Source organism: Polypterus senegalus, chromosome 11 (assembly GCF_016835505.1).
Source record: "Polypterus senegalus isolate Bchr_013 chromosome 11, ASM1683550v1, whole genome shotgun sequence".
Lineage (NCBI taxonomy): Eukaryota > Metazoa > Chordata > Cladistia > Polypteriformes > Polypteridae > Polypterus > Polypterus senegalus.
In genome coordinates, this window is record NC_053164.1 from 74,208,678 (window position 1) to 74,234,758 (window position 26,081).

General features: G+C 37.8%; 1 protein-coding gene across 3 annotated transcripts in view; it reads left to right on the top strand.

The window, feature by feature from the left end:
• LOC120539198 (spectrin beta chain, non-erythrocytic 1) overlaps positions 1–26,081 on the top strand; it is a 311,676-nt gene that overhangs the window by 216,249 nt on the left and 69,346 nt on the right. For all 3 annotated transcript variants that reach the window (XM_039769050.1, XM_039769052.1, XM_039769051.1), the window contains 8 exons: positions 6,163–6,275; positions 6,521–6,708; positions 6,929–7,046; positions 15,636–15,794; positions 16,050–16,352; positions 19,472–19,625; positions 20,589–21,459; positions 25,207–25,344. In XM_039769050.1, coding sequence (XP_039624984.1) covers positions 6,163–6,275; positions 6,521–6,708; positions 6,929–7,046; positions 15,636–15,794; positions 16,050–16,352; positions 19,472–19,625; positions 20,589–21,459; positions 25,207–25,344 — 2,044 coding nt within the window. The remainder of the gene's footprint in view (positions 1–6,162; positions 6,276–6,520; positions 6,709–6,928; positions 7,047–15,635; positions 15,795–16,049; positions 16,353–19,471; positions 19,626–20,588; positions 21,460–25,206; positions 25,345–26,081) is intronic.

Genomic DNA, 26,081 nt, shown 5'->3' on the forward strand with positions numbered 1-26,081 from the left:
GGTCGACAACGTCCGCCATATTAAACTTTATTATTTATGGCCCCATCTACACAAAATTTGGTAGGCGCCTTCCCTTCACTAACCGAAACCGATGTACGTACTTATTTCAGTGGCATGACACCACTGTCGACTGCCATATTGAACTTTCCAATGGTCTTTGTTACCTATGGACCCATCTTCAAGAAATTTGGTATGCGGGTTCCCAGTGCTAACTGAATCCTACTTACGTACATATATACGTCCATAGCCTGCAGCTCGGTCGCCGTGTGAGGTGGCACTGGGTCCCCCATCCCCACGTTGTTGGCTGCCTGCCTATATAAGGCCGTCCGTCACTCCGGTCTCTTCATTCCCTTTCTTGCTTCGCCACGATATTCATGTCTCCCTGCTGATAGCTGCAGCCTTTTTATTTAATCCACGGCTTCTCCGCTGTTTTATTGTTCGTTTATTACAATTATAGTTATTGTATAGGTATTTTAGACTTAGTTTACATTGTTCAGGTACCCATTTCCTTTATTGTTCCAACCGTACCCCCATTAACATGTCTATCGAGGTGATCACCATTGATCATAAGAACTGTCACTTACCGAGTGGTTTCCATGCCCGGAGATGTAGCCTGCCTTTTCCATTCTCTGTGTTACATATTGCACGGCCATATCAGGCTGTCTCTTGATATCCGGAGGAACATTGTGTCTTATGTATTGAATGACTGGGACAGGTTCAAGGTGTGGACTGATGACGGTACAGACGATAATTATACTATACAGGAGCACTATAAGAGTGAAATGCTTAAGCCCTTCACCTATAGTTCTGCATGTGAGTTGATGGCTGCTGCTGAATTATTCGGTTGTCGCTTTCAAGTGTACCGAAATGGCCAAATATTTTACACCTTTGGACAACCGCCAATGCCTCTTAAACATCTTAGATTCACAGGTGACACTTTGATGTTTATGAATGTTTAAACTCTCAAAAGCTGGATGCGAAGTTATCGATGAAAGCGGTTGTATGCTTACAACGCTTGACAGATGCCGAATGTCACTTCAACACAAAAACCATGAAACTCAAACCGATTATGACAGCAGCAATCCAAGCTGTGAGATTTGAGGCAAGATTGCTTTTCACATGGCCAACTGTACGTTGCATGCTCAAGAGTAAGCTCAGTGCACAGCTTGGTCATATTACAACCGGAGGGCCGAACTGACAACGTGGCATACAAAGAGATCCTTAACAAATAATTATTGGTATATTTTCCCTCAGTTTAAAAAGGTTTACTTTTCTTAAGAAAAATTTTAAGGCAGTATTTCGCCGCTGCGAAGCGCGGGCATTTTGCTAGTTGAACTATATACACATGACAATGAACTTGAACTTGGGATTCAATCATTTAAAGATTTGAATATAAATAATGTCTTTGCATTCTACGAACAATTACACTTCAAATTTAACTTCCAATTAATACAGTGTTTCCACTACTTTCAAATTAGAAACTTTGCTTAACGCAATCTTCCCAATTTTCCTCACCTCCTACCCATTTCTACTCCAGAATAAATATTGATCAATCTTGAAAACTCAGACAGCATTTCATATTCTATAAAACCACTTATTAAAGTCCCTTCCTTTTAAAAATCCCAGAGTACAGTGGGAAAAATCTTTTAGTCAACATTTCAGGAACTGGAAGACAGCCATGCACAAAATTCACTATGTTGCACTTTTAGGCTGAAGATTTTATATATAGAGATTAGATTAAAAGCATGGAACAATTTTATGTCACTTTTTTGTCACGCTTTAAATCGGGCTCATTTTAAAACCTAAATACATATGTTTAGTATCATTCCTTTCAGAATTTATCTAATTTTAAGGTGATGTTGTTAGAGTTTCAGATTCTTATTCCGTTTTTAAATTATAAACTAAAAAATGTCAAGAGCTCCTGTCCCATGAGATGAGATGTAACCATGCCCAGGGCCAGAAATAAAACACAGTAGGACAGCTGCTGTATAGGCTTTTAAATGTTTGAAGCAGATGATCTAGCAAAGAGGAGGTACAAAAAAAGCCTGTATTTGTTTCCCATTGTATCACTGTTTAAAAGGGGGTTTTCGGAGGAGCGACTGCGTCTCCTTGGGGTGCATTCAGCCCCTGTCTTCACAATGCGAGTGGCAGAGACGCGAAGTGGCTGACGCATAGCACAGGCCGGGGAGTTTGGCGAGCGAAGCCTCTAGTAAATTCAATAAAAAATTAAAAAAAAAAAAAAAACATGAACTGAAGGGAACATGTATTAATTGTGCATGTTTACAGACACTTAATCTTTAACTGCCATGCTGCTCACTGCAATGTTTATCCAACTTTTTTTTTTTGGTTAATGAAAGTGTTTTACTTTAATAGCATACACTTGATATTGGCTTTCCTATCAGTATAGGAGAGAAAATATTTTTGGTCACAATGCAGGTCAAAAATGTTAAGGAAGATCTAATTCACTTTTACTGATTAGATTTACACTGTACATTATTTTTGTCTCAAATGTACTGCCCTCTAACTCTTTCACATGCCTATTTTATAATTTCCAATATGAACAAAGTTAGTAAAACTGCATATTTAATCATCTTCTGATTTTGATAATGGCTTGAATTTTCTTTGCTGGTCAGTATCTCTTGATACTTCATTCAAAGACACAATAGTCATGAAAATCCCAGGAGCACAGCTGTTTGTTGTCATTGCTTAATTTATTGTCTGACTTCCAGCTGTCACACTGTTTTAATCCCCAAAATTTTAAAAAGCACACTTGTGCATTACATTGATTACACCTTGCAGCTGTCCAGATAGTTACTTATTTATGAGGGTCACACATTAATTGATAATTTGCACATTAATCCTCGGGTGACTATTCATCCCTTTCCACTGGTAGCTCTACATAAAACTAAAAATTATTTTTATGTTCAAGAACAAAATTCTTTATGCTTTAGTTCACAGTGTAGCTTCTAAATTGCATCATGTTTATATACACTGCCTAGCCAAAAAAAAGGTCACACAGGTCACAAGGTTGGACCACCTTTATCTTTGATTATGGCACACAATTGCTGTGATATTGTTTCGATAAACTTAGGCAATGTCACAGCATTTATTTCCTTCGAGAGTTGCATTGCTTTTTTTCACCAAGATCTTGTATTGATTATGGGAATGTTGCTTCGTAAAGTTTTCTCCAGTGCATCCCAAAGACTGGGTTTAAAGTCTGGACTGTATGGTGGCCAGTCCATGTGTGAAAACGTTTCATTCTACCTGAACCACTCTTTTACAGTTTGAGCCCAATGAATTTTGGCATTATCATCTTGGAATATGCCTGTGCTGTCAGTGAAGAAAAAAAATCCAATTATGGAAAAACTTGGTCATTCAGTATATTCAGGTAGTCTGCTGACCTCCTATTTTTTTGGTACATGACATTGCTGAACTTAGACCTGACCAACTGAAGCACCCTCAAATCATAATGCTACCCCCACAGGCTTCTTCTGTAGCCATTAGGCATCTTCTGTCTCTCTTCTAACCCTAATGTGACTCACTCTGGAACATCAGACCGCATGACCTTTTTCTACAGTTCCAGAGTCCAATCTTTATGTTCTCTAGCAAAGTGAAGGGTTTTTTTTACCTCAATAAGTCTCGTTCATAAATAGTTTTCTTAAGGCTACACAGCTGGAAATGCTCTTAATTTAATACCACTTAATTTATTAATTCTACTCTTTATTTTTTACACAAGCATTTAAGTGATCTCTAATCATGATCATTCAAATTTTAATAGTAGTTTCAACAATCTCTTTAGTTGTTTTCTTTGCTTGATGCAGGCTAATAGTTTAACCCTTCTGAAACCGCATAACTTCTTTTCCATGACCACAGGATATGTCTTGTGACATGTTGTTTAAGAAATCTACTGAACTTATTGCCAGTTGAAATATATTAATCACTGGATCAATGGAAGGCTGATAGCTATTTGTTTAGTTAAATCCAGGTAGTGACTTTCTTTTTTTGGGCCAGGCAGTGTATGTTTCTGATTCAGAATTCACTGTTAAATTTGGAGGCATGATGGCATAGTGATTACCACTGCTGCATCCATAGCACTGTGAGATTGGTTTTGTATCTTGGCACATCACTGTTTGGGTGGATGTTACATTTATATTACACATCCCCAGACCACATTTGTAAGTTTTCCTCCTACATCCCTAAGATGGTCAAATTAGTTTGATTGAAAGCTCTGAAGTTGTGTGTATGTTTGTTCCCCAGCACTAATGAATAGTCCTGTCTACAGTGATTTCATGTTCTGCATTCATTACTGCTGGTGTATATAGACTGTTTTCCAAGTAACCTTGAATTGGAAAAAATACATTAAACAAATGGTTAATAGAATGGAATTCAAAATTAAGTACGACAAGTTCAGTTTAAATTAATAATAGGAATAAGGAGGAAAATAATAGTGCTGGCAAGTAAATCTTAAGTAAAACACTGGTAAGCTAAATTTACTTTTAAAAACCTGGCGGCTTCCACTCCTGAAATAATTGGAATGGATTTATTAAATTGCTGTTAATTTTGTAATCTTTCATTCAGCAACCAAGTTGCTCATAGGGTTTGTTTGGTTCCTTTTCTATACATCTCAAGGCTGCCAAAATTGCCCTCCTGCATCAAGATTGGTGGAATTTTAGCAACTGCCTGTCTTAAATGCGCCAAGCCTTCTGTTTAAAACATGCTCTGTGCAATATTTTCCACATTTCCCACCAAACCCAAATCAAATGCATTTTTTAAAGCACTAACAATTTCTAAATTTAACTTAAAATGCAAAGAAAATTTTGCTCTGACATCCTACTTATAAGAAGTTCAAAAATGTGATTTAATTCAAAATTTGTAATTTTATTTATTTTTTGTGAGCATGCCTTTTGTAAATATTTAAAATTTGTAAGTAAACCTTTTGTATTTATTTATTTGTACAACTTTTTTGCTTTGCACCCTCCCCCACCATAACCTATAGTTTATGGGGGAGGAATGAAAGCTTTAGATTCATCAACAGTTTCAGTTTCTGGTTTTCAACGGATCTCAATGTTTTAGGGTCCCCTGATACCAAAAACATCAATATCTTGATGATGTGTGTGTGTCTCTGTCTGTGTTTGTGTCTATGTGTCATATTTTCTTAAGGACGAGCTGAAACTGCGGGATGGAAAAATACCAAACTGAAAATGTAAGCATGTTATGAGATGATGTGCTGATTAGTTTTTGAGTCAAATTGTGCAAGAGAAAGAGGTGCTCTAGAGGAACCCTCTTATGATCCGAGAGATCAGCAGCTGAACTATATATAATTACTGATGTAATAGAATATTTCAGGTAACTTGGTTCCTTGGACGCAAAGCCTACTGACGCGGACATCTAGGTTATTACTTATCAGTGCCACATCTCTAAGAAAGTCGGCAACCAATGACACAAACTAATAAATTGTCATATGTAAAACGGTTCACTTGTAAAAATGAAGCAATGTCTGCAGCTTATTTGCTTTTTGTTAAGCTTTATAAGATTATAAATCCTGCCTCCATATTAACTGGTTCATTTGGTTAGACTTACTAAAGCTTAAAATTGGCCTGTCTATACATTCTGAGCCTGTTTAGCTCTGTAAGGGCCTCGAACTGTTCCAGTAGATGTGGATGCAATTTTGGAACCACATCCTGACAAGCAACCAGTATATCAATGGGCATATTATATTCTATTACACATCCGCATATGATTTCTCACTTACTCATTCTGTCACTCACACCAGGCCTTTTTGGAGTTGCCAGTAAGCTTACTGCACAGACGTTTTTGGTGCAATTGCACAATTCCCTCTGGAAAATAACATGCAAAGATACAACATACAAACCTCTGACAGATAGATTTGAGCCCAAGAGTCAATCATGAGGTGTGCCTTGATGTGACGATTTCAAATCGTAATTGTGAGTTATTTAATTATAATGATTTAAAAAAAGTACAGTACATCTCTGTGTAGAAGTTTTAAGCCCACCCTTAGATTAACAAAATTGAGCAGAGTTTGTAATACTGTGCTTTGCAGTTCTTTGAAAGTCTGTGAGAATATTTCCTGTCTGCATTTCAAATAAATGCAATGAAAGTAAATCTTATTTAATACAATTTTTTCTGTTTTTTTGTGTTTAGATGTTAATGTTGACCAGCCAGATGAAAAGTCCATTATCACTTATGTTGCAACTTATTACCACTATTTTTCCAAAATGAAAGCATTAGCTGTGGAAGGCAAAAGAATTGGAAAGGTAAAAAAAAGTGTAAAATACTTTTTAAGTGGTATTTTTGTCTGTGTCTGAATGTATAGCAATTTAAGTAGCATTAATAATTCTGAGCTTGTTTTTAACTTGGTATTTGGGTTTGTTTCCTGATATAGTTAAAATTTTTTAGTTGTTGTAGTGTACAGAATATTGCAAATTTGTAAAATTTTCTTATTAAATACATATTATAGCATATTTAATGTTAATCTTGACATACTTGCTTTTACAACTAGGTTCTGGATTATGCAATTGAAGCAGACAAGCTGATAGAGAAGTATGAGACTCTTGCTTCAGATCTTCTCCAGTGGATTGAGCAAACCATTCTAACTCTCAATGACCGGCAACTTGCTAATTCTCTGAGTGGTGTACAGAACCAACTGCAGTCATTTAATACCTACCGTACTGTGGAGAAACCCCCAAAGTGAGTCTTGTGTTAATGAGGCCCTCCTTGTACTAACTGAAATGTAAAACAGTTCTAATAGATAGATCTAATAGATGCATTACTGTAGTTCCATAGGCTTCTGTGGTTAAAGTGAAGTTTTATTTCTGTGTCTAAGATGACTAAAAACTGATTTGACAATAGTCTGTAATTTTTTTTTTTTTTTACAATTTTCATTAACATAATGTGTTTTCATTGGTAGGTTTACAGAAAAGGGTAATCTAGAGGTGCTTCTATTTACTATCCAAAGTAAAATGAGAGCCAACAACCAGAAAGTGTACATGCCACGTGAAGGAAAATTAATCTCTGATATCAATAAGGTAATTGTGAAGTAATTTTTAAAGTCCTGCATTTCAGACACACAAGGGAGTACAGAATTTTGCAAATATGTACGTTTATCTGTTAATGTTTATAGATGAAAAAACAAGTCAAGTCAAGTTGGGGAGCATGCACTGGTACAGTGCATTGCTGCACCCACTGCACAACGAAACAACTCGGGATCCCAGTTTCCAACCCCCCAGGCAGACCCACAGTCCAGTCCCACCCTCCGGAAATAACCCTCTATCTGCCGCTGCCAGGTGTTGCGTGGGCAACCCTTGGCCTGGTCCAGCCACTTGGGTTCCCAACAATGAGGATCTTACGAGCCAGATCACCCTCGGAGGGGGAAAACGCGCCACATGGCCGTAATGCCGTAAGTGACTCTCCCTCATAATGCAGGTAATGTGCCTTATTTGGGACTCCTTGAACGCTCATTCAACACAAAGTCAAACCAACGGTACCCAAGGATTTTCCGGAGAGAATCAGTACCAAAGGAGTCAAGTCTTCGTTTCAGGTCACTGGATAGCATCCATGTCTTGCAACCATATAGCAAGACGGGAAGCACCAGGACTCTAAAGACTTGGGCCTTCGTCCTTTTGCATAGATATCGGGAGCGCCACACACCCCTTTCCTGCGACCTCATGACCCCCCAGGCTCTCCCAATCCGTCTATTGACTTCATAGGAAGAGTCACCAGAGACATGAATGTCACTGCCAAGGTAAGTAAACCTCTCAACAAGGTCAACTCTCTCTCTGCTAACAGACACACTGCTGATGGCTGTGCCCAAGAGGTCATTAAAGGCATGGATCTTGGTTTTTATCCAGGACACTTGCAAGCCCAGACACTCAGATTTCTCACTCAGTCTCTCGAGTGCCACGATCAGAGCCTCCATTGACTCCGCGAAGATCACAGCATCGTCGGCAAAGTCAAGATCTGTGAATCTTTCTTCCCCAACAGATGTCCCACAACCGCTGGATCCCCAAGACCTTGCCCAACACCCAGTCCATACAAGCATTGAAAAGAGTAGGAGCAAGAACACACCCCTGACGAACCCCAGAATCAACAGGGAAAAACGCAGAGGTCCTGCCTCCACTCTGCACAACACTCACAGTACCAGTGTACAGGCCGGCCATGATATCCAGCAACCTTGAGGGGATCCTGCGAACCCTCAGTATGTCCCACAGGGCAGCTTGATCAACTAAGTCGAATGCTTTACGAAAATCGACAAAGGCTGCAAAGAAACTCTGCCGATTATTCGCATTTGCACTCCATGAGGACCCTCAGTGCCAGGATGCGGTCTATGGTAGACTTCTTAGGCGTAAAACCAGACTATTCCGGTCGCTGGTAGGTGAGCAAGTGATCACGTATCCTATTGAGGATGACCCTAGCAAGGACCTTACCCAGCGCCGCAAGCATCTCAAGTAATTTATTTAGGACAATTATCCCAGTATATTTTTGCTGAATAAGGCAGTCTACATTTACACTGACATAGGTAAAACTGTTACTGATACAAGATCCAGGGCACAGACAGTTGTGTCTACTAAACAACCTTTATTGACACAGTGCTACTTACCTTTTATTTAAATCTTTAGAAATTAAACTTAACTCTTTGCAAACATTTTTTTTGGTTTGTATTTTCATTCACCAAAAATGGATGAATATTATGTAAATGTCCAAGCCATGTAAAAGTGTTTAAAGGAGGAAATGTTTTTAAATGAGCATGTGCAAGATCAACCATCACATTCGTTTATATGACTAATCTTTATTGAAAAAGTTTAGCTTGAAGTGCTTTATAAGATGAGAGAACTGCAATTATAAAGAAAATAAAGATAAGTAAGTAAATGAACTATGTAATTTTAAAGTACCTAATAGTTACAGTGGTAGAAGTTAAGTATTCCATACTATGGTCAGATGACCTGGGAGGAGAGGAAAACAAACCTCCAGCCAGCAGGATGATAGAGAAAATAAACCTCTAGAGATTCAAACACTAAAAGACTATCCAGCCAGAGGAGGCATTATAATATTGTTATGATATACTGTCTTTGAAGACTAGATACAGTGGGTTTCATTTAATAGTTGGATCAACAACATCCTTTCAAATTCCAATATAGCATCATGGTTCTTTTTAAAGATAACAGTGGTGCAGGATGCTCCCTGGAAAAAGGAAACTGAGAAAAGTAATGTTCAGTGACTAGTGTGAATCATAAGCCTTGAGTAAGATATTTTTGGTACTTAAGAAGCCTCTTCATTGGTTCTTTTAAGCTTGGCTTTTGCAAAACAAGCAAATCTGTTTTCTAGGATTCAAGATTGATACAGAGCAGACAAATACAATACAATTATTTTAAAATGAATTTTAAAGGACATGTGAAATAGGCTGGTGAAATATACTTTTCTTTTGGCTAAGATTCTAGCTGTAGACATAGCAGTAATTGATTTATGTTTTTGTTAGTAGGTCCTATTAGGAGTACATTAATGTAATCTACTCAGCTAAGCAGAAAAGTGCATATAAATATTTCTATACCTTGGTATATTTTATGATATCTACAGTATCTCTGGTGATTTTTCTTAAATGGAAAAAATGCAGTTTTACTAACATGTAATACAGTTAATGTGATTTAAATTTAGACTGATACATTTCTTAAGCAGATCTCTCTATTATAAAAAAAAAAAAATCCTGGAAAGGAAAAGCAGGGCAATGAGTCGTGATCTTCTTGGAAGTTCTTGGAAGACACTTAAAAGACCTGTGAGACGCAAACAATATCAAATAAGAGAGCACAGCCAGCAAAACAATCAGCCGTGTAAAGGCACGTGGCACATGCAGATCCTGTGCTTTCAGCACATATAAAGCATATAAGGACAGTACGTTCTAGATGAAACATCGACTAAGCAAAGAAGGAAGAGCAGCGCGGAAAAAAGAGACCCAAAAGCGTTGGAGAGAAAAAAGGCAGATAAGAAATTATGAAAGCAGTGGAATTCGAAAGGCTCAAACAAACGATGGTGCGATACACATGCAGAAAAAGGTAAAGAATATGAAAGCAGTAAAATTTGAAAGTATTGTAGCGTCCCAGCCAGCTTGAAGCCTTTTTTGTTTTAAGTGACTGTTAGGTCCGATTGAGGGAGGATGGAGTACAGCACGGAAGACTGATATTGGGGTATTGATTGATGTGGTAATTGGGTTTCAGACCCAGGGGATGAGGGGTTTGAGAAGGTGCTAGAAAGTTGTGTGTGGGGTTACAAAGTCGGCGATTGTTCTAGTTAAACTTTTGTGACACTTTGTCAGTTGCTACAGTATCAAAAAAAAAAGATAGTAAAGATCGCATTAGCGCAAACAAAAGGAAATAATCATCAGGACCAGGTGTAATTGAAAAAATAGCAGGACAAAGCGAGGTCAGAAATAAAAGGCAAAGAGCAGAAAACAAAGTAATTTCGCCCTTCTCATCATTCAATGCACAAAACGTACATTTACACAATAATGGACCATACGCTATGAAATTCTGTGGTCCCACAACAGTTAAAGCAACGACAAGTTTAATTTCAAAGAAAACACAATTTGGTCAGGTGTATATTTATGATCAATGAGAAGCAATCACAACGCGAGCAGCAGAGGCACAAAGTGGCAAAAGGACAGCGGCTGTACAGGCTTTAAAATGATCTCCTGCGCTGCCCCCCCCCCCTTCACAACGTGAACAGCATTATACATCCTGCGAGAAAGAGATTTAACCACGCCTGGGGCCAGAAATTAAGGACAAGTGTTGTCTTTACAACGTCACACGAGACAAGGTAGTGAGCCATCATTTAAAACAAGTCCACGGACATCTAACCTAGCAGTTGTTGGATTGCTTTTGGCAGACACTCATCATGTGCTCCCAGCTTTTAAAATGACATGCGACAAGCAGAACAGGCAACTCGCCAGCAGCAGAAAGACAGCAGATGATCTGACGTCGTCTCCTTCGCGTGCATTCAACCGCCATCACCCAAACCCCCCCCCACCCCACAACGCAAGCAGAGTTATATGTCCTCCAAGAAAGATATGTAACCACGTCCGGGGCCGGAAATAAAGGACAAGTATTGTTTTTACAAAAGTTTGTAAAGTAAAAGTGAAATTAATGCATATGTAACAATTCCCATGAAAAATATCTTTTTAAATTGTATCTGGTAAACCAAATATGGGGGTGGGCGAGCAAAGCGAGCAGGGGGCAGAGCCCCCAGTGACCTAAAATATAGAATTGATTGCTTATGCTTGTCCCTTCACATCTCAATTTACAAAAAGTGTGCTCCTAGATGAGTATCTGTATTTTTTATCACTATAGACACGTTCATCTTTATTGAAATAGTGCATAAAATGTTGCTTATATCAATTTTGGAATTTTTCAGGTCGGAAACAGGTGATGTTAGAGAAAGAGAACACACTTTTAAGTGTTATTTAATATGTATCACTTAATACAGATAATTTACAGGAACATTAACGGCTTGACCTAAGTATGTGACAGTACAGTATATGATTGCTGTGAATAGTGGTACAAAAGAAAAAAATTGCACTTCAGAGCTATTAGTCTCATACCAGCAGTCTATGTTCTTGAGAATCCCCATCAAGATGTGATAGAGTGATCACTTCTTTTAAAGTAACATGAATAATGAGCACCTGCTGTTGTTGGATTCATTGGACCACTAAAAATATAAATTCTTGCAGTTTATGTAAAGTTGAAGAGAGACACTTATTTTATAGCGCAATGCTTTCCAATAAGTTGAAATATTAATTTAAATAGACCATTTATTCAAGTTAATCTTAAACCCAGAAATTATGTGGAGTTCCTCTAGTATATTGGTTACAGTTGGTAAAGTTAAACATGAATCATCTGCATAAATGTACTTTTTGTTCAGTTTCATCCATTCTGATCCACTGAATGTCTGAGATGGGTCCTGCTACAGACCTCTGCAGTTCCATGACTCAGTAGCTCCGCTCCACAGTGTAAACAGGTATTAATATTACTGACGTATAATATAAATTGACAGCCTCTTCAATGGAGTGGCACTCTAGAGGTATGCCGCTAGAGTCTGATCTCTTATAAATGCAGGCAGCAAGAGATTCAGTAGAACAGTCAAATGGGATTGGCAGCACTTGAAGAAAGTTTTTAATGAATTTAATATATTGGATGCTTGTTCTAGTGGTTTTTATTTGGCTAATGTATGGCATTATTTTACTGGCTAAAGTATCATAGCTTTTGCTTGCTCTAACATATTTACAACCAATATCAAATAAAACCATGGGCAGCAAAGCACTCAGTCGTGCAAAGGCTTCGAGCACACACAGATCCAGGGGTCTCCGCGCATATAAGGACAATACGTTAATAAGTGAAATGTAGACAACTAAGCGAAGAAGAAAGCAGTGTGGAGCAAAGAGACTCAAAAGCGTTGGAGAGAAAAAAAATGCAAAAAAGAAAAAAAAAAATCTAGGTGCAAATTCAGAAAACAAGGAAAGTAATTATCAGCCTGGAATAAGTGCAATTGAAAAACGGAGCATGTCCAATCGGGCTAAGAATTAAAAGACAGAGAGTAAAAGACAAAGTAGAACTTCATAAAGATGTTCACAAACGTTGGCGCTATACACATGCAGAGCAGGTTAGAAATTATGAAAGCAGTGGAATTCGAAAGGCTTAAAAAAAAAAAAAAAAGGCACGATACACATGTGGAGAAAGTTAAAGAATATGAAAGTAGGAAAATTAGAAAGTATAAAAAAAAGAAAGTAAAGATCACAGTAGCGTAAACAAAGAGAAAACAAACGGAAATTATTACTCGAAAAAGGAAAAATAATCACCAGGGGCCTCATGTATAAACGATGCGTACTCACAGAAATGTTGCGTAAGAACTTTTCCACGTTCAAATCGCGATGTATAAAACCTACACTTGGCGTAAAGCCACGCACTTTCCACAGTACCTCATGCCTTGTCGTACGCAAGTTCTCCGCTCGGTTTTGCAGACTGGCGGCACCCAGCGTCAAAGCAATGGTACTGTTCCTGTGTGGTTGCTCATTATTTTCCTGATGCGGCTTTATAAATACACTGAAACTAACCGCATGTTGTTTATTATTGTAACTTTAAATGCACTCAATCAATTGCACCTTGTAGAACTGTTTGTACTTATAAGTACAATCACCCCACTGTAAACTTGCACTACAGTTATATCATCGCACAACCTGAGCCACTTTATAAAGCGCGTATTTACATATGATGATGATATCATTTTTAAGGTGAAATTCAGCAAAATATGTTTATTACATTATACAGATAAAACTTTAACTTCATTTAAATAATCTATATTCTTCACTGGGAGTGTCGTTAAGGATAGAATAATTAAACATGTTCTACGAAGATATTTCAATGTTCCTTAAACGTTTTGAAGAATCGGCGCTAAGCTTACAGATGGCTTAACTTCTATTACAGAGCTGATTATGTGGCGATCGGTTACTTGGGGAAAGAAAAGCACTGACTACAGTGATGGCTACGCCAATATATATTGAATATAACACAGAAAGAGAAAATAACACAGCTAAAAACACAGCGACAAATTTCGGCAAAAGATAAATGCTTGTGTCATGAGCACGAGGCTATGCAGTGTCTGCAACGGACGTGGCCATCCACCGTGCATAAGCTACCTTACTGACATTGGGGGGGCGAAGGAGCCACCGATTCTTCCTCTGCCCAGTGCCACCACAAGCCTAGAGCCGCCCCTGAGTACTGCTGCAGTAAATTATTTCATCGAAGTGAAACACATGTTTAATAACGTGCTTTAACTCCTGTCATCATGAAAATGATATCATGTATACATCTCAGTATTTTAGTTATTCAGAGAGCTGTAATATCACGAATGTAATGGATTCTGTGTCCAGTTGGAGGAAGAGAGCCGGTTTAAGAAGCAAGTAGTGATTCACACACACAGAGCACATAGATGATCAAATACAAAACAAACCATTTAACGTGCTACTTTAACCAGTTTCTCAAATCACATCGTAATTAATTAAACGATTTTAAGATGAAATTTATGATGTTCTGCTTTAATGACAAAATAAACTACGTGATTAAAGTGGAAATGTCGAGATTGAAGTTGACATTTCGTACTTTTTTCCCCACTGTGTGCCTTTTTTCTCTGTACCCTAATAAGCTTTCATATGACACTCAGACAGTGGGCTACAACTCGCCTTTTCACGGCGACTTTGATATGTGACTTCTTTTTTATTTCCGGCACTGTGCGATTTTGTGAACGTGAGCTTTCAAGTTTCCCCAACACGCTATGTCACTCGATCAACTTCCTTTTGTTGATTATACCACGGTTTATTTGAACAAATAGTATATTTTACCTTTGCCTCCACTTGGTATTCACTGAAATTCTTATTTTCCCCCGTGCTTTTCCCATTGTCTTTTCACAGAATGCTGAGCTTAAGGGCGATTTATATTCATTTGCATAGTCAGAGGCGTAATTCTGGGAGGAGTTGGGGCGTTACATGAAGCGCGTGCACGAGCGTTAGTTTTCACGCTGATCGGGATTTATGTAGCGGAAGAGCGTGGAAGTTGGAGTACGCACAGATTCCTGCATCTGGATTTTTCTGTGCATAAGCACATTTCGGCTTTTGTGCTTATGCCATATTATAGTGCGAGTTCTACGCACAGCGTTATACATGAGGCCCCAGGTGTCATTGGAGGTAAAAAAAAGCAGAACTAAGTGAGGTCAGAAATAAAAGACAGAGTAGAAAACAAAGTAAAACGTCATAAAGAGGTTAAAAAACAAGGGGGCCAAACACATGCAGAGCAGGTTAGAGATAATGAAAACTGGAATTCAAAAGAGAGAAAAAAAAAAAACGTAGGCTCGAAACACATGCAGAGCAAGATACAGAATATGAAAGCAGAAAAAAACGACAGTGTCAAAATAAAGTAAACATCGCATTAGTGCAAGCAAAGAGAAATTATTACTCGGAGAAATAACGAAAAGGCCAATAGAGATTGAATATATGGATATAGGTGATATGTCAGAAGTATGTAAATATTGTAAGGCTTTGAATTTTAAATCAGAATTTTAAAAACAGGGTTTACCTCACATGCATTTATTGGTTACTTTGCAAAAACAATTATTAACTGCTGATGATGATTGTTTTGTCTGTGCTGAAATTCCAAATGGAGAAACCTATCCTGAATTATGGTACAAAGTCATTAAACATGTCTCACTGACCTCATTTAAAAGATTCAGCATATTGGGACTCGATAGATTCCAAATACTGTTTTTACAGAAGTTCTGAAATAAAAGTGAAACTAATGAAATAGCAACAATTCAAAGAAAAGAAATAATCTTAAAAGTGTGTATCCGGAAAACCAAAAATGGAGGTTGGCAAGAGAAGCGAGCAGGGGGAAAAGCCTCCTAGTATTCCTTAAATACAGTATATTACTTTTTATATTCTGTGACTTTCATTGATTTTCCTTGAATATTAGTTTGTAAAAAACAGCTTTTTAAGTTCTGAAACTGTAATTTTTATTAAGTGGTTAATATTTTGAATACATTTACAATTTCTGAATTTATTTTAAATTAACCAATTGTAATTTCAGGCATGGGAGCGTCTAGAGAAGGCAGAGCATGAAAGGGAACTTGCACTACGCAATGAGCTAATTCGCCAGGAAAAACTAGAACAGCTTGCAGCTCGTTTTGACCGCAAAGCAGCAATGAGGGAGACTTGGTTAAGTGAAAACCAGAGGCTTGTGTCACAGGTAAAGCTAATGGTTCACATTTTTGTAAGTGTTCTTTTCTTGTCTATTAAACTGTGATAGCACAAAACTATCTACATTGCTGATCAAGGGAGATGGTGTTTCAGCTTCACTTTTTTGGCAGTCTCTTATTTCCATGGTGGAATGGGTTTAATAACAACTGAATATACATTTTTTGCATTCACTGATCTAATCCAAATTTGTTTCATGGCAGGCGGATATGCTAAGTAACATTTCAAATTCTTCTATATTATACAGGACAATTTTGGAGTGGATCTGGCTGCTGTGGAAGCTGCTACTCGAAAACATGAAGCAATTGAGACAGATATTAGTGCTTACAGTGAAAGAGTGGCGGCAGTAGTTTCTGTGGCCAAAGAGCTACAGGCAGAGAACTATCATGATATTCGTCGGATACTGGCAAGGAGAGACAATGTGCTCAGGCTCTGGGAATACCTGCGTGAGTTGTTAGCTGCTCGTCGTGAGAGATTACATCGTAATCTGGATCTTCAGAGAATATTACAGGAGATGAGCTACATCATGGATTGGATGGCAGACATGAAGGTACAATAGCTCATGTTAAAGACTCTGTACCAATTAAAATGTTAACAAGCTTTTGTCATACAATACATATGTATCCAAATAACATTCCAGGTGATGTTTTAAACTTTTATGAAAATGATAGCATGACTGTTGAAGTTGCATTAGCATGAATGACCTTGGCCTTTTATTTGTAATATTTTGTGACTAGCATTATTACCAGCATTTTTCAAATCATATGCATCCTCAGTAGGCCACAATTCAGCCTTGCTGTGCTGATTTTTAAGTTTTCTGGTCATGTACCTGAGAGATCTAAGAACTTGAGACAAGTTGCTACAAACAAATGCTAAGATATACAGTGAGTACGGAAAGTATTCAGACCCCCTTCAATTTTTCACTCTTTGTTATATTGCAGCCATTTGCTAAAATCTTTTAAATACATTTTTTTCCTCATTAATGTACACACAGCACCCCATATTGACAGACAAAAAAAGAATTTTTGAAATTGTTGCAGATTTGTTAAAAAAGAAAAACTGAAATATCACATGGTTCGAAGTATTCAGACCCTTTGCTGTGACACTCATATATTTAACTCAGGTGCTTTCCATTTGTTCTGATCATCCTTGAGATCACCTTCATTTGGGTCCAGCTGTGTTTGATTGTACTGATTGGACTTGATTAGGAAAGCCACACACCTGTCTATATAAGACCTTACAGCTCACAATGCATGTCAGAGCAAATGAGAATCATGAGGTCAAAGGAACTGCCTGAAGAGCTAAGAGACAGAATAGTGGCAAGGCACAGATCTGGCTAAGGTTACAAAAAAATTTCTACTGCACTTAAGGATCTCAAGAGCACAGTGGCCTCCATAATCCTTAAATGAAAGACATTTGGGATGACCAGAACCCTTCCTAGAGCTGGCCATCCGGCCATGCTGAGCTACCGGGGGAGAAGAGCCTTGGTGAGAGAGGTAAAGAAGAACCCAAAGATCACTTTGGCTGAGCTCCAGAGATGCAGTCAGGAGATGGGAGAAAGTTGTAGAAAGTCAACCATCACTGCAGTCCTCCACCAGTCAGGGCTTTATGGCAGAGTGGCCTGTCGGAAGCCTCTCCTCAGTGCAAGACACATGACAGCCCGCATGGAGTTTTCTAAAAGACACCTGAAGGACTTCGAGATGGTGATGAGACCAAGCTAGAACTTTTTGGCCTTAATTCTAAGCGGTATGTGTGGAGACAACCAGGCACTGCTCATCACTTGTCCAATACAGTCCCCACAGTGAAGCATGGGGGTGGCAGCATCATGCTGTGGGGGTGTTTTTCAGCTGCAGGGACAGGACGACTGGTTGCAATCGAGGGAAAGATGAATGTGGCCAAGTACAGGGATATCCTGGACAAAAACCTTCTCCAGAGTGCTAAGGACCTCAGACTGGGCCAAATGTTTACTTTCCAACAAGACAATGGCCCTACTAAGCACACAGCTAAAATAACGAAGGAGTGGCTTCACAACAACTCTGTGACTGTTCTTGAATGGCCCAGCCAGAGCCCTGACTTAAACCCAATTGAGCATCTCTGGAGAGACCTAAAAATGGCTTTCCACCATCGTTTACCATCCAACCTGACAGAATCTGCAAGGAGGAATGGCAGAGGATCCCCAAATCCAGTTGTAAAAAACTTGTTGCATCTTTCCCAAGAAGACTCATGGCTGTATTAGCTCAAAAGGGTGCATCTACTAAATACTGAGCAAAGGGCCTGAATACTTAGGACCATGTGGTATTTCAGTTTTTCTTTTTTAATAAATTTGCAAAAAATTTTTTTTTGTCTGTCAATATGGGGTGCTGTGTGTACATTAATGAGGGAAAAATTAATTTAAATGATTTTAACAAATGGCTGCAATATAACAAAGAGTGAAAAATGGCTGCAATATAACAAAGAGTGAAAAATTGAAGGGGGTCTGAATACTCTCCGTACCCACTGTATATACCACCACCTCCATCTCTTTTCAATTTGGATCAGCAAAGGCAATAATGATATTTCCATTAGAATACTATGCTACTTTGACAGAGGGTTTTTCATTATTGATATCATAGTTACTTCTGGTAACATTTAATGGATTTGTAGGACAGAGTACAGAAAAATTGTGTAAAGTACTTTGTGATGATCAATTTAAACAGTTACTACAATTTATTAAAAAGCATTACAAATGGCATCCACATCTCTGAAAGTGTACACTGTTCTAAAATAATGAGACTTTAAATAAAGGTCAAAGTCTGGGATTGACCGTGCTTCCTTTAATCATGGATGTTAATATTCATGAATTTTCTGCTGTTTCACAGCCTTGTAGGTAGACACTTTGCATGCATACAGCAGTTTTATTAATTCTTACAAGTTTAAACAGGTGTAATATTGTGATGGGAGTCTGTACTATGGAGTGTAGATATTCTGTAACATAAGGGATAGCTGAACCTTTATATATCTACATTTAATTGGACACCAGGGTAATTGTATAGTATCTTGGTTCTAGTTGTGATCTTTGTCATGGTGTTCAGAGTTTGCTTGCATATTCATGATCAAATGACTTAAGCAACATGACGATAAAGCATTTTGCCAAACTTTATTATTCCACAGTGTAATGGGTGTTTCAATTAGATATTGAAAATTTAGGAGAAGGAACACCGGTGCCATGTCCCATTGACTAAACTCTTGCATATGTAAAGTAAGCTTTTATATTTCATGTCAAATTGCTGAAGAAACACATGTTCTGTTATGTTTTCATCAAGTAAATTGTAGCCGTATATTAATATTTTCATAAAAATACAATTGGATTAGTTTGTTTGCTGTCAAAAAAAATGTAACACTTCAAATGTCAACAAATTATGTAATTTGGCCAGGAGTGTCTAAACTCCAAGTGGAGTGATGAAAATAGTAATAATAGGGCTGTAATATAGGATTCTATATTTAAATTATTGGCTTTCTTCTCCTTGGCTTGGAAACTAGCATCACCCTAGTAATGTTGGTACCTGATCAAGAAAGTCTTCAGAAGGGGCAGCCCACTTCACATTTGTAATTTCTATCTGTATGCTTTTTATCTCCAAAGCTTAAAATTCCAAAGTTTACTGAGAACTTTTAATTCTACCATTCCACCAGGGGCGCCTGCAGTCACAGGACTTTGGAAAACATCTTCATGATGTTGAGGACTTACTACAGACTCACACACTTGTGGAAGCTGATATTTCTGCACAAGCAGACAGAGTGAAAGCTGTACGAGATGGAGCAGAAAAGTTCACTTCAGAGACGGATGGTAAGGTGTTCTGAGAGCATGAGTAGTGGAGAAGATGGAGCACAAAAATGTATTTCCTTGCATTCTTTTTGATTCGTTGGAGTCCACCCTCTGTTTAGTGTGTCTATTACACTGAAAGCAGGTGAACTATCCATTATCCAACCCGTTATATCCTAACACAGGGTCACAGCGGTCTGCTGGAGCCAATCCCAACCAATACAGGGCGCACGGCAGGAATCAAACCCCAGGCAGGGCACCAGCCCACTGCAGCGGGTGAACTAACCTGAACATTAGTACATCACAGAATAATTGGGCATGGAGCAGCATGCTTTGTGCTGTCTGAATGTTGGCCATGAATGTGATGATGACTGCTGAAAATTGAGGTCATTCTTGATAATGCTCTATAATCATATCTTTTTACTAACATATAGCATAATATTAATTTAATTCAGAATTTTGACATTTTTAAGGCAGAAGGTGAAATAAATGATTGTAATTTGTTTATGGCCAGTAGTATGTTACTGCCTTATATAAACTGAAACTGCAAGCGTGTTTTTGTAAATGCTAGGCTATTCAATCTAATTATAGTTAAGACTATATGTATGCACAATGTGACTAATTAGAAAATCGCCTACTAATATACCAAGTCATTACAGATTTAACTCAGTTTTCTTTTGTCAAATTCTGTACTTGTTAGATTTGAAAAAGCTCCTAAATATTGTTTTATTTACCCTAGAAACCTAAGCATCATATATGGCTGCTTTACTCTTGTAAGTGTTATCTGGTAGTAAACTGATTTGCTTTAACAACAATTCAAACATAGCCTAGCTTCCTTGTTTTAGTTTTTTTTCTTTCTGTCTTTGAAGAGTATGATTAGTGAACTTAATAATTATAAATATGTTATTTCAGCTAGTATCCTTCCTAAATGAAGGTAGACATCCTTCTGCAATATTATAAGGATTTTTATTTCAATTTTCTTTTTAGGTTACAAACCTTGTGACCCGCAACTTGTAGTTGATCGCATAACACTCTTAACTAGTGCATACCAAGACCTTGGATCATTGGCTGCTGAACGACGTGGCAAACTGGAAGAATCCAGACGTTTGTGGAAGTTCTTCTGGGACATGGGTGAGGAAGAAGCTTGGATCAGAGAACAAGAACAGATCCTGTCCACAGAGGACTGTGGCCGTGACCTCACATCTTCCCTGCGACTGCTTAGTAAACATGAGGCTTTTCGGCATGAAATGTCAGGTCGATTTGGCCCTCTGGAGCAAAGCATTGGCGTTGGAGAAGTTTTAGTGGAAGAAAATCATTTTGGAGCTACTCAGGTTAAAGAACGTATTGAGGAGATTCGGGCTCAGTGGCACCACCTTGAAGAGGAATCACAGAAACGTGAACAGCGACTCCGTGAAGCTGTTGCACTGTATCAGTTCCAGGCAGATGCAAATGACATGGAAGCCTGGATTATTGATACACTAAGAATTGTTTCTAGCCCTGAAGTGGGTCATGATGAATATTCTACCCAGACTCTAATGAAAAAACAAAAGGATGTGGAAGAGGAGATTCTGAACCATCGTGCTATTATAGATTCTCTCCATGAACAGGCACTGAGTCTGCCACCTGAACAAACACGTACACCTGAAGTTGAAGGTCGCCTACCAGCTATAGAGCAGCGGTATGAGGAACTTGTTTCATTGGCAGCAGCCCGACGACATGTTTTGCAAGATGCACTTTCCCTGTATCGCATGTTTAGTGAGGCAGGAGCTTGCCAGCTTTGGGTTGGTGAGAAAGAACAGTGGCTTAATGGCATGGAGATTCCTGAAAAACTTGAAGATCTGGAGGTTGTACAGCAACGGTAAGTGTGAATGTAGCTCTTGTTGAGGTAAAAGTTGAATTTACCAATGTTTCATCTTTATAAATAGATTTTATGAATATATCTGTCCATGTAATGTACAAATCCTCCTCATTTCAGAATGTTCTATAAGAGGTTGCAAACATTACAATACAAATGCCATTTTTCCTGTTGTTATAGTTGCATGATACCTTGTTATAAAGGTACAAGATTGATTATGAAAAGTATGTTTCACTTTACCAGACATTCAAAGCTAATGCAAAGTAAGGATAAATATTTGAATGCAGGAAATTAAGGAATACATATGCAGTTGTGGTCAACTTAATTTGGCACCTTTGCGTTTTTAGGTATATCAAGTACAATGTCTCCTAGAAGCATGGGCAGTTGAAACAACTTTAGTCTGTACTGTATATACTCGTTTGTTTGATGCTTTGAATGATTCAAAGCAGTTTAATTGGATGAACTAGATTTTAATTACAGAGGAATTACTCACCTGTGATAAATTGCCAGTATTCACATGACATGAATTGACCAATAGTTAACCAATGATAAAGGGACTTTCATTCCATTTTCTTTATTGCCAGTGCTAAAGATGCAAAAAGAGTTGAGGCCATTTCCATCTGTAGTTTCCAGTATTAAGATGTTTGTGGCTCATAAAGTAATGAGGAGTAATTCATCAAACTCTTTGAAGATTGGTGATAACTATGGAACAAAATACCACGAAACAGATCCAAAGTATTAAAGCTGATCTAGAGTAGCCTAGAATAATGATTTCGACTCTTACAAGCACCTCACACTAAACTGATAAAGTTTTTATGATCTAACACCAATCATATTATTAAATGATAAACATAAAAAGGCACATTTGAACTTTGTCTTTACCTAACTTTAAAAGAAAAAAAAATAAGATCATTCTGGAAAATTATTCTGTGGACTGATAAAACTAAAATAGAGCTCCTTGGTGGTGTAGATCAGTTATTTGTTAATATTCATTGAAATGAAGCTTATAAGGAAAATATCCTACTAGCAGTTAAATATGATGGAGGTTCCATGGTGGTGCTGGGCTGCTTTTCTGCCTCTGGTAGTGGAGGCCTTGAATGTATTAAGAGAATGATGAATTCTGAGAATTCCCAGGTCATTTCTGAGAGGAATATTTCTAACAGCTACATATGGGCTGAAGATCATGGGTCCTCCAGCATGCAAGTAACCTAAACCACATAACAGCTCTGTTGAGCTATTGGATTTAAAGGAAAATTAACTGTGTTAAAGTATTCACCAATGAATCATGGGGTTTGTTCCTTAAAGGAGTGCTAATGTGAAATCAAGCCAAAGTAAGTCAGGATTTGCAGAAATTAGGCTATTTCTGTTACAGAAAAAACAGGATTTAGGCAGACCTATGTTTCTGAAGCAGATAGAGACAGAATTATGTGATCTTTGAGACGAAAGATGTGGATAATGTGTTAATCCTGCTTTTGGAATGGGCTCAGACTTAGATTTTTCCTTAAAGAAAGATTTAATGAAATCCAGCTCAGTTACTGGGTCAACCAACACCCTGAAACTTAACCTACAAAACCGAAAGTTTAATGTAAACAATAAATAATCTGAGGCCAAATTTGTTAGCAAAATATCTAATCATTGCACTTTTTTAAGAAGCGGAAAAAGCCAACAAAATGTATAAAATGTCATGCCCTTTCCTAAATGAACAATCGAAACCGAAGCACATCTCCTTCACAAAATACTACCTAGAGAAAGGTAATCTGAACCTTTTCAGACATTCTGGCACACCCTAAGAACTTGCTACATTAATTTTACCTTTTATGTACGACATTTTAATACATCTAGGTAACCTTGACGTGTTCAGTATAACATGTAATGTCTTTCAGCTGACATTAATGCATATCATGCACATTTCCCATGTGGTGTTTTTTTTTTGTTGCTGTAGCTTTCTCTACAACACTAGAAATGCCGCACATACTAGCAAAGCAATCTTAGAAGAATACCTAACTTTGAAGTGGTGTCTGTGCACACAATCTGTCTTCCCAAGACAGTATTAGACAGCTTCTACCAAGGAGAAATTCCACAGAACAGTAGATAGGGCAGTCGAATTTTAACAATTATGGGATTTCTAAGCACTAATAATTGATAATAGACTTGCTGCTGGAACAAGCTGCCAAACTTCATTACTTCTGCATTGTCCTTCACCTTTTAAAGACAACAACATTTCTGAAGACTTGCCTCTTCCGCAAATGCCTATACCTATATGCTTGTTAATTCAGTTTTAGTTTTGGGTATTGTAATGGAATAAGGCAGTAATGTTCCTTATTGTTGTTCATTTGGCTGATGGCTTTTACTAGTATCTATAGCACTTCTGATTACTAGTGTAGTTTCAATTTTGCCTCTTGGTTTTACATATTTAAATAGCTTGCTGTGTGGCATTTGTAGCCATACTTATCCCGACAGATACTTACTCAGGTATATTTCACCTCTTTTAACCTGCTTTGCATAAAAGCCTTGGGTAAATTAAATATATTACAAGATTTCCAAATTTAATTGGCTGTGTGGATGCAACACCGCACCGAGCGTGCATTCTGTTTTATTGGGCAAAGAGCAGTATCCAAATGAAACTGCCAACATAGTCTTTATTTATTGTGTGTTTCTCTTATTGGAATATAAAAGGAATATAATGCTTAATTTCATGGCATATAACATTTCAAGTAAGGCAATATCATAGTGGGTATGTTTTGCAAAGCACACTTTACTACACAAAGTATACACAGGCTTCACTGATTAACTTTTTTTTGCATTTACTATATCGGTGATATTCCTCAATATGTTTCTTTACATCAGCTGCTGCTGCTGTGTTACTTGTCCACTGCTACAAGTATCTCTTCCTTGATAGGCGTCAAGGAAGATTGTTGCTGTCTGTTTCTCGAACTTTAAGTCTGTGGTTCTTAGACTGTTGGATAGACTCAAAAGTGTCAGTCTATCTGGGATTGTGTGAGCCCACTGCAAAATTGATGTTTCCGCCCCCTGATAATCCATTGGCATGAAATCATGCTATAGCAACCCGGAATTCATACTGAGATCCAGGATTATTCAATCTCTCTTTCTGGAACCTACCCCTGGTCTCAGTCTTAAGGAAAAACCATTGGAAAGAACTGAAATCTTTTGTTAAAAGAAATCCTGCAAACATTCAAGAGTAAACAAATTGCAGTTGAAGAGTGGAAGCAACTGCCATCCGAAAGATGCAGGGAGGTGATAGGTAGCTACAAGAAACATTTGTATGCAGCCATCAATGCCAAGGGTTGTGCAACTAAGCATTATGGGAGAGTGCCTTTAATACTGTCCTGTTAATGTTTATTTTCTGCTAAAAGACTAAATGAATGTTTAAGAAATGTTATATAACTTTGGAAATTCTATTAAAATATTAATAATAAGATGCAAGGGTGCCAATAATGGTGACCATAACACCACATGCCATTTATATTGTTTTATTCTCCTTAAAAATGAGTATATGTAGTATTCATAAATATCTGTTGTTTATTTTAAATTGTATATGTAGGCTTTCAAATCACATGCATAGGTTGATAATGGAGTTAAATTTGTACTTTGTATAACTATTTATGTAGTATCCTATGAGAAATTCAGAGGAATGCCACTGTTGAGTTTCGCTGTTTTGGCTAATCTAGCCAGAAGAGTGAGTGAATGTAACACTTGCACACCTAACTATCAATGTGTCACCATCTACAGTTTTGAAACACTTGAACCTGAAATGAATGCTTTAGGAACCAGAATTGAAGATGTGAATCAAATAGCACAACAACTAATTGATGCGGACCACAGGAGCAGAGACGAAATTCGCACCACTCAAGATCAACTAAACAAAAGGTGGGCATCTTAAAGAAAATTTGTTTATTTTTTGTTTTCAAGTCCATGGTTTTGTTGTTAACTCAGCTGCACATTTCCATTCTGTCTGAAGCTAACTGCTTGTCACTAAGCAACCTAAACCTGCTCATTTTGTAATTGTCTTTGTACCTTGGACTTTCTGTTGTTGTATTATAAGTAACTTATGTCCTATTTTGCTGGGATTTTTTTTTTTGCCATTATTGTATCTACCTAATAAATTCTTTTCTTTGGGAATATTGCAATTTTTATGTGTTCACAGTGTAAATATATTATTGCAAAATATTAAGAAGTTAAACAAGAGGGTGAAAGATACTGGCCGTGTGTAGTCAGACTCTCCACTGTGTGTAGTATTCTATTTGAAACCAAACTTCTCAGCCACACCTGAGATGCTCTGGGCAGATGTGGTAATAATGTTGGAGTTAGTTCTGTTGGATGCCTCAGGACAACATTAAATTACTGAAACAGCCCTGACTGTTTGAGCTTTCAGTATATAACTGTTTAGAGTATTTGGAATTTTTAGAAGTTCTGGGTCAGGAGCTATCTTTTGACTGTGTAGCGCCACAGACCTGTTAATGTAGAACCACATGGTTGTAAACTGGCTCAGATATATGGAATACCCAATAGATACACCTGAAAATCCCAAACAAATAGCCAGGGTATCCTGGGAAAGACTAGTGGATTCTTATGCTCAAAATTACAGCTTCTTCTACATCATGGAA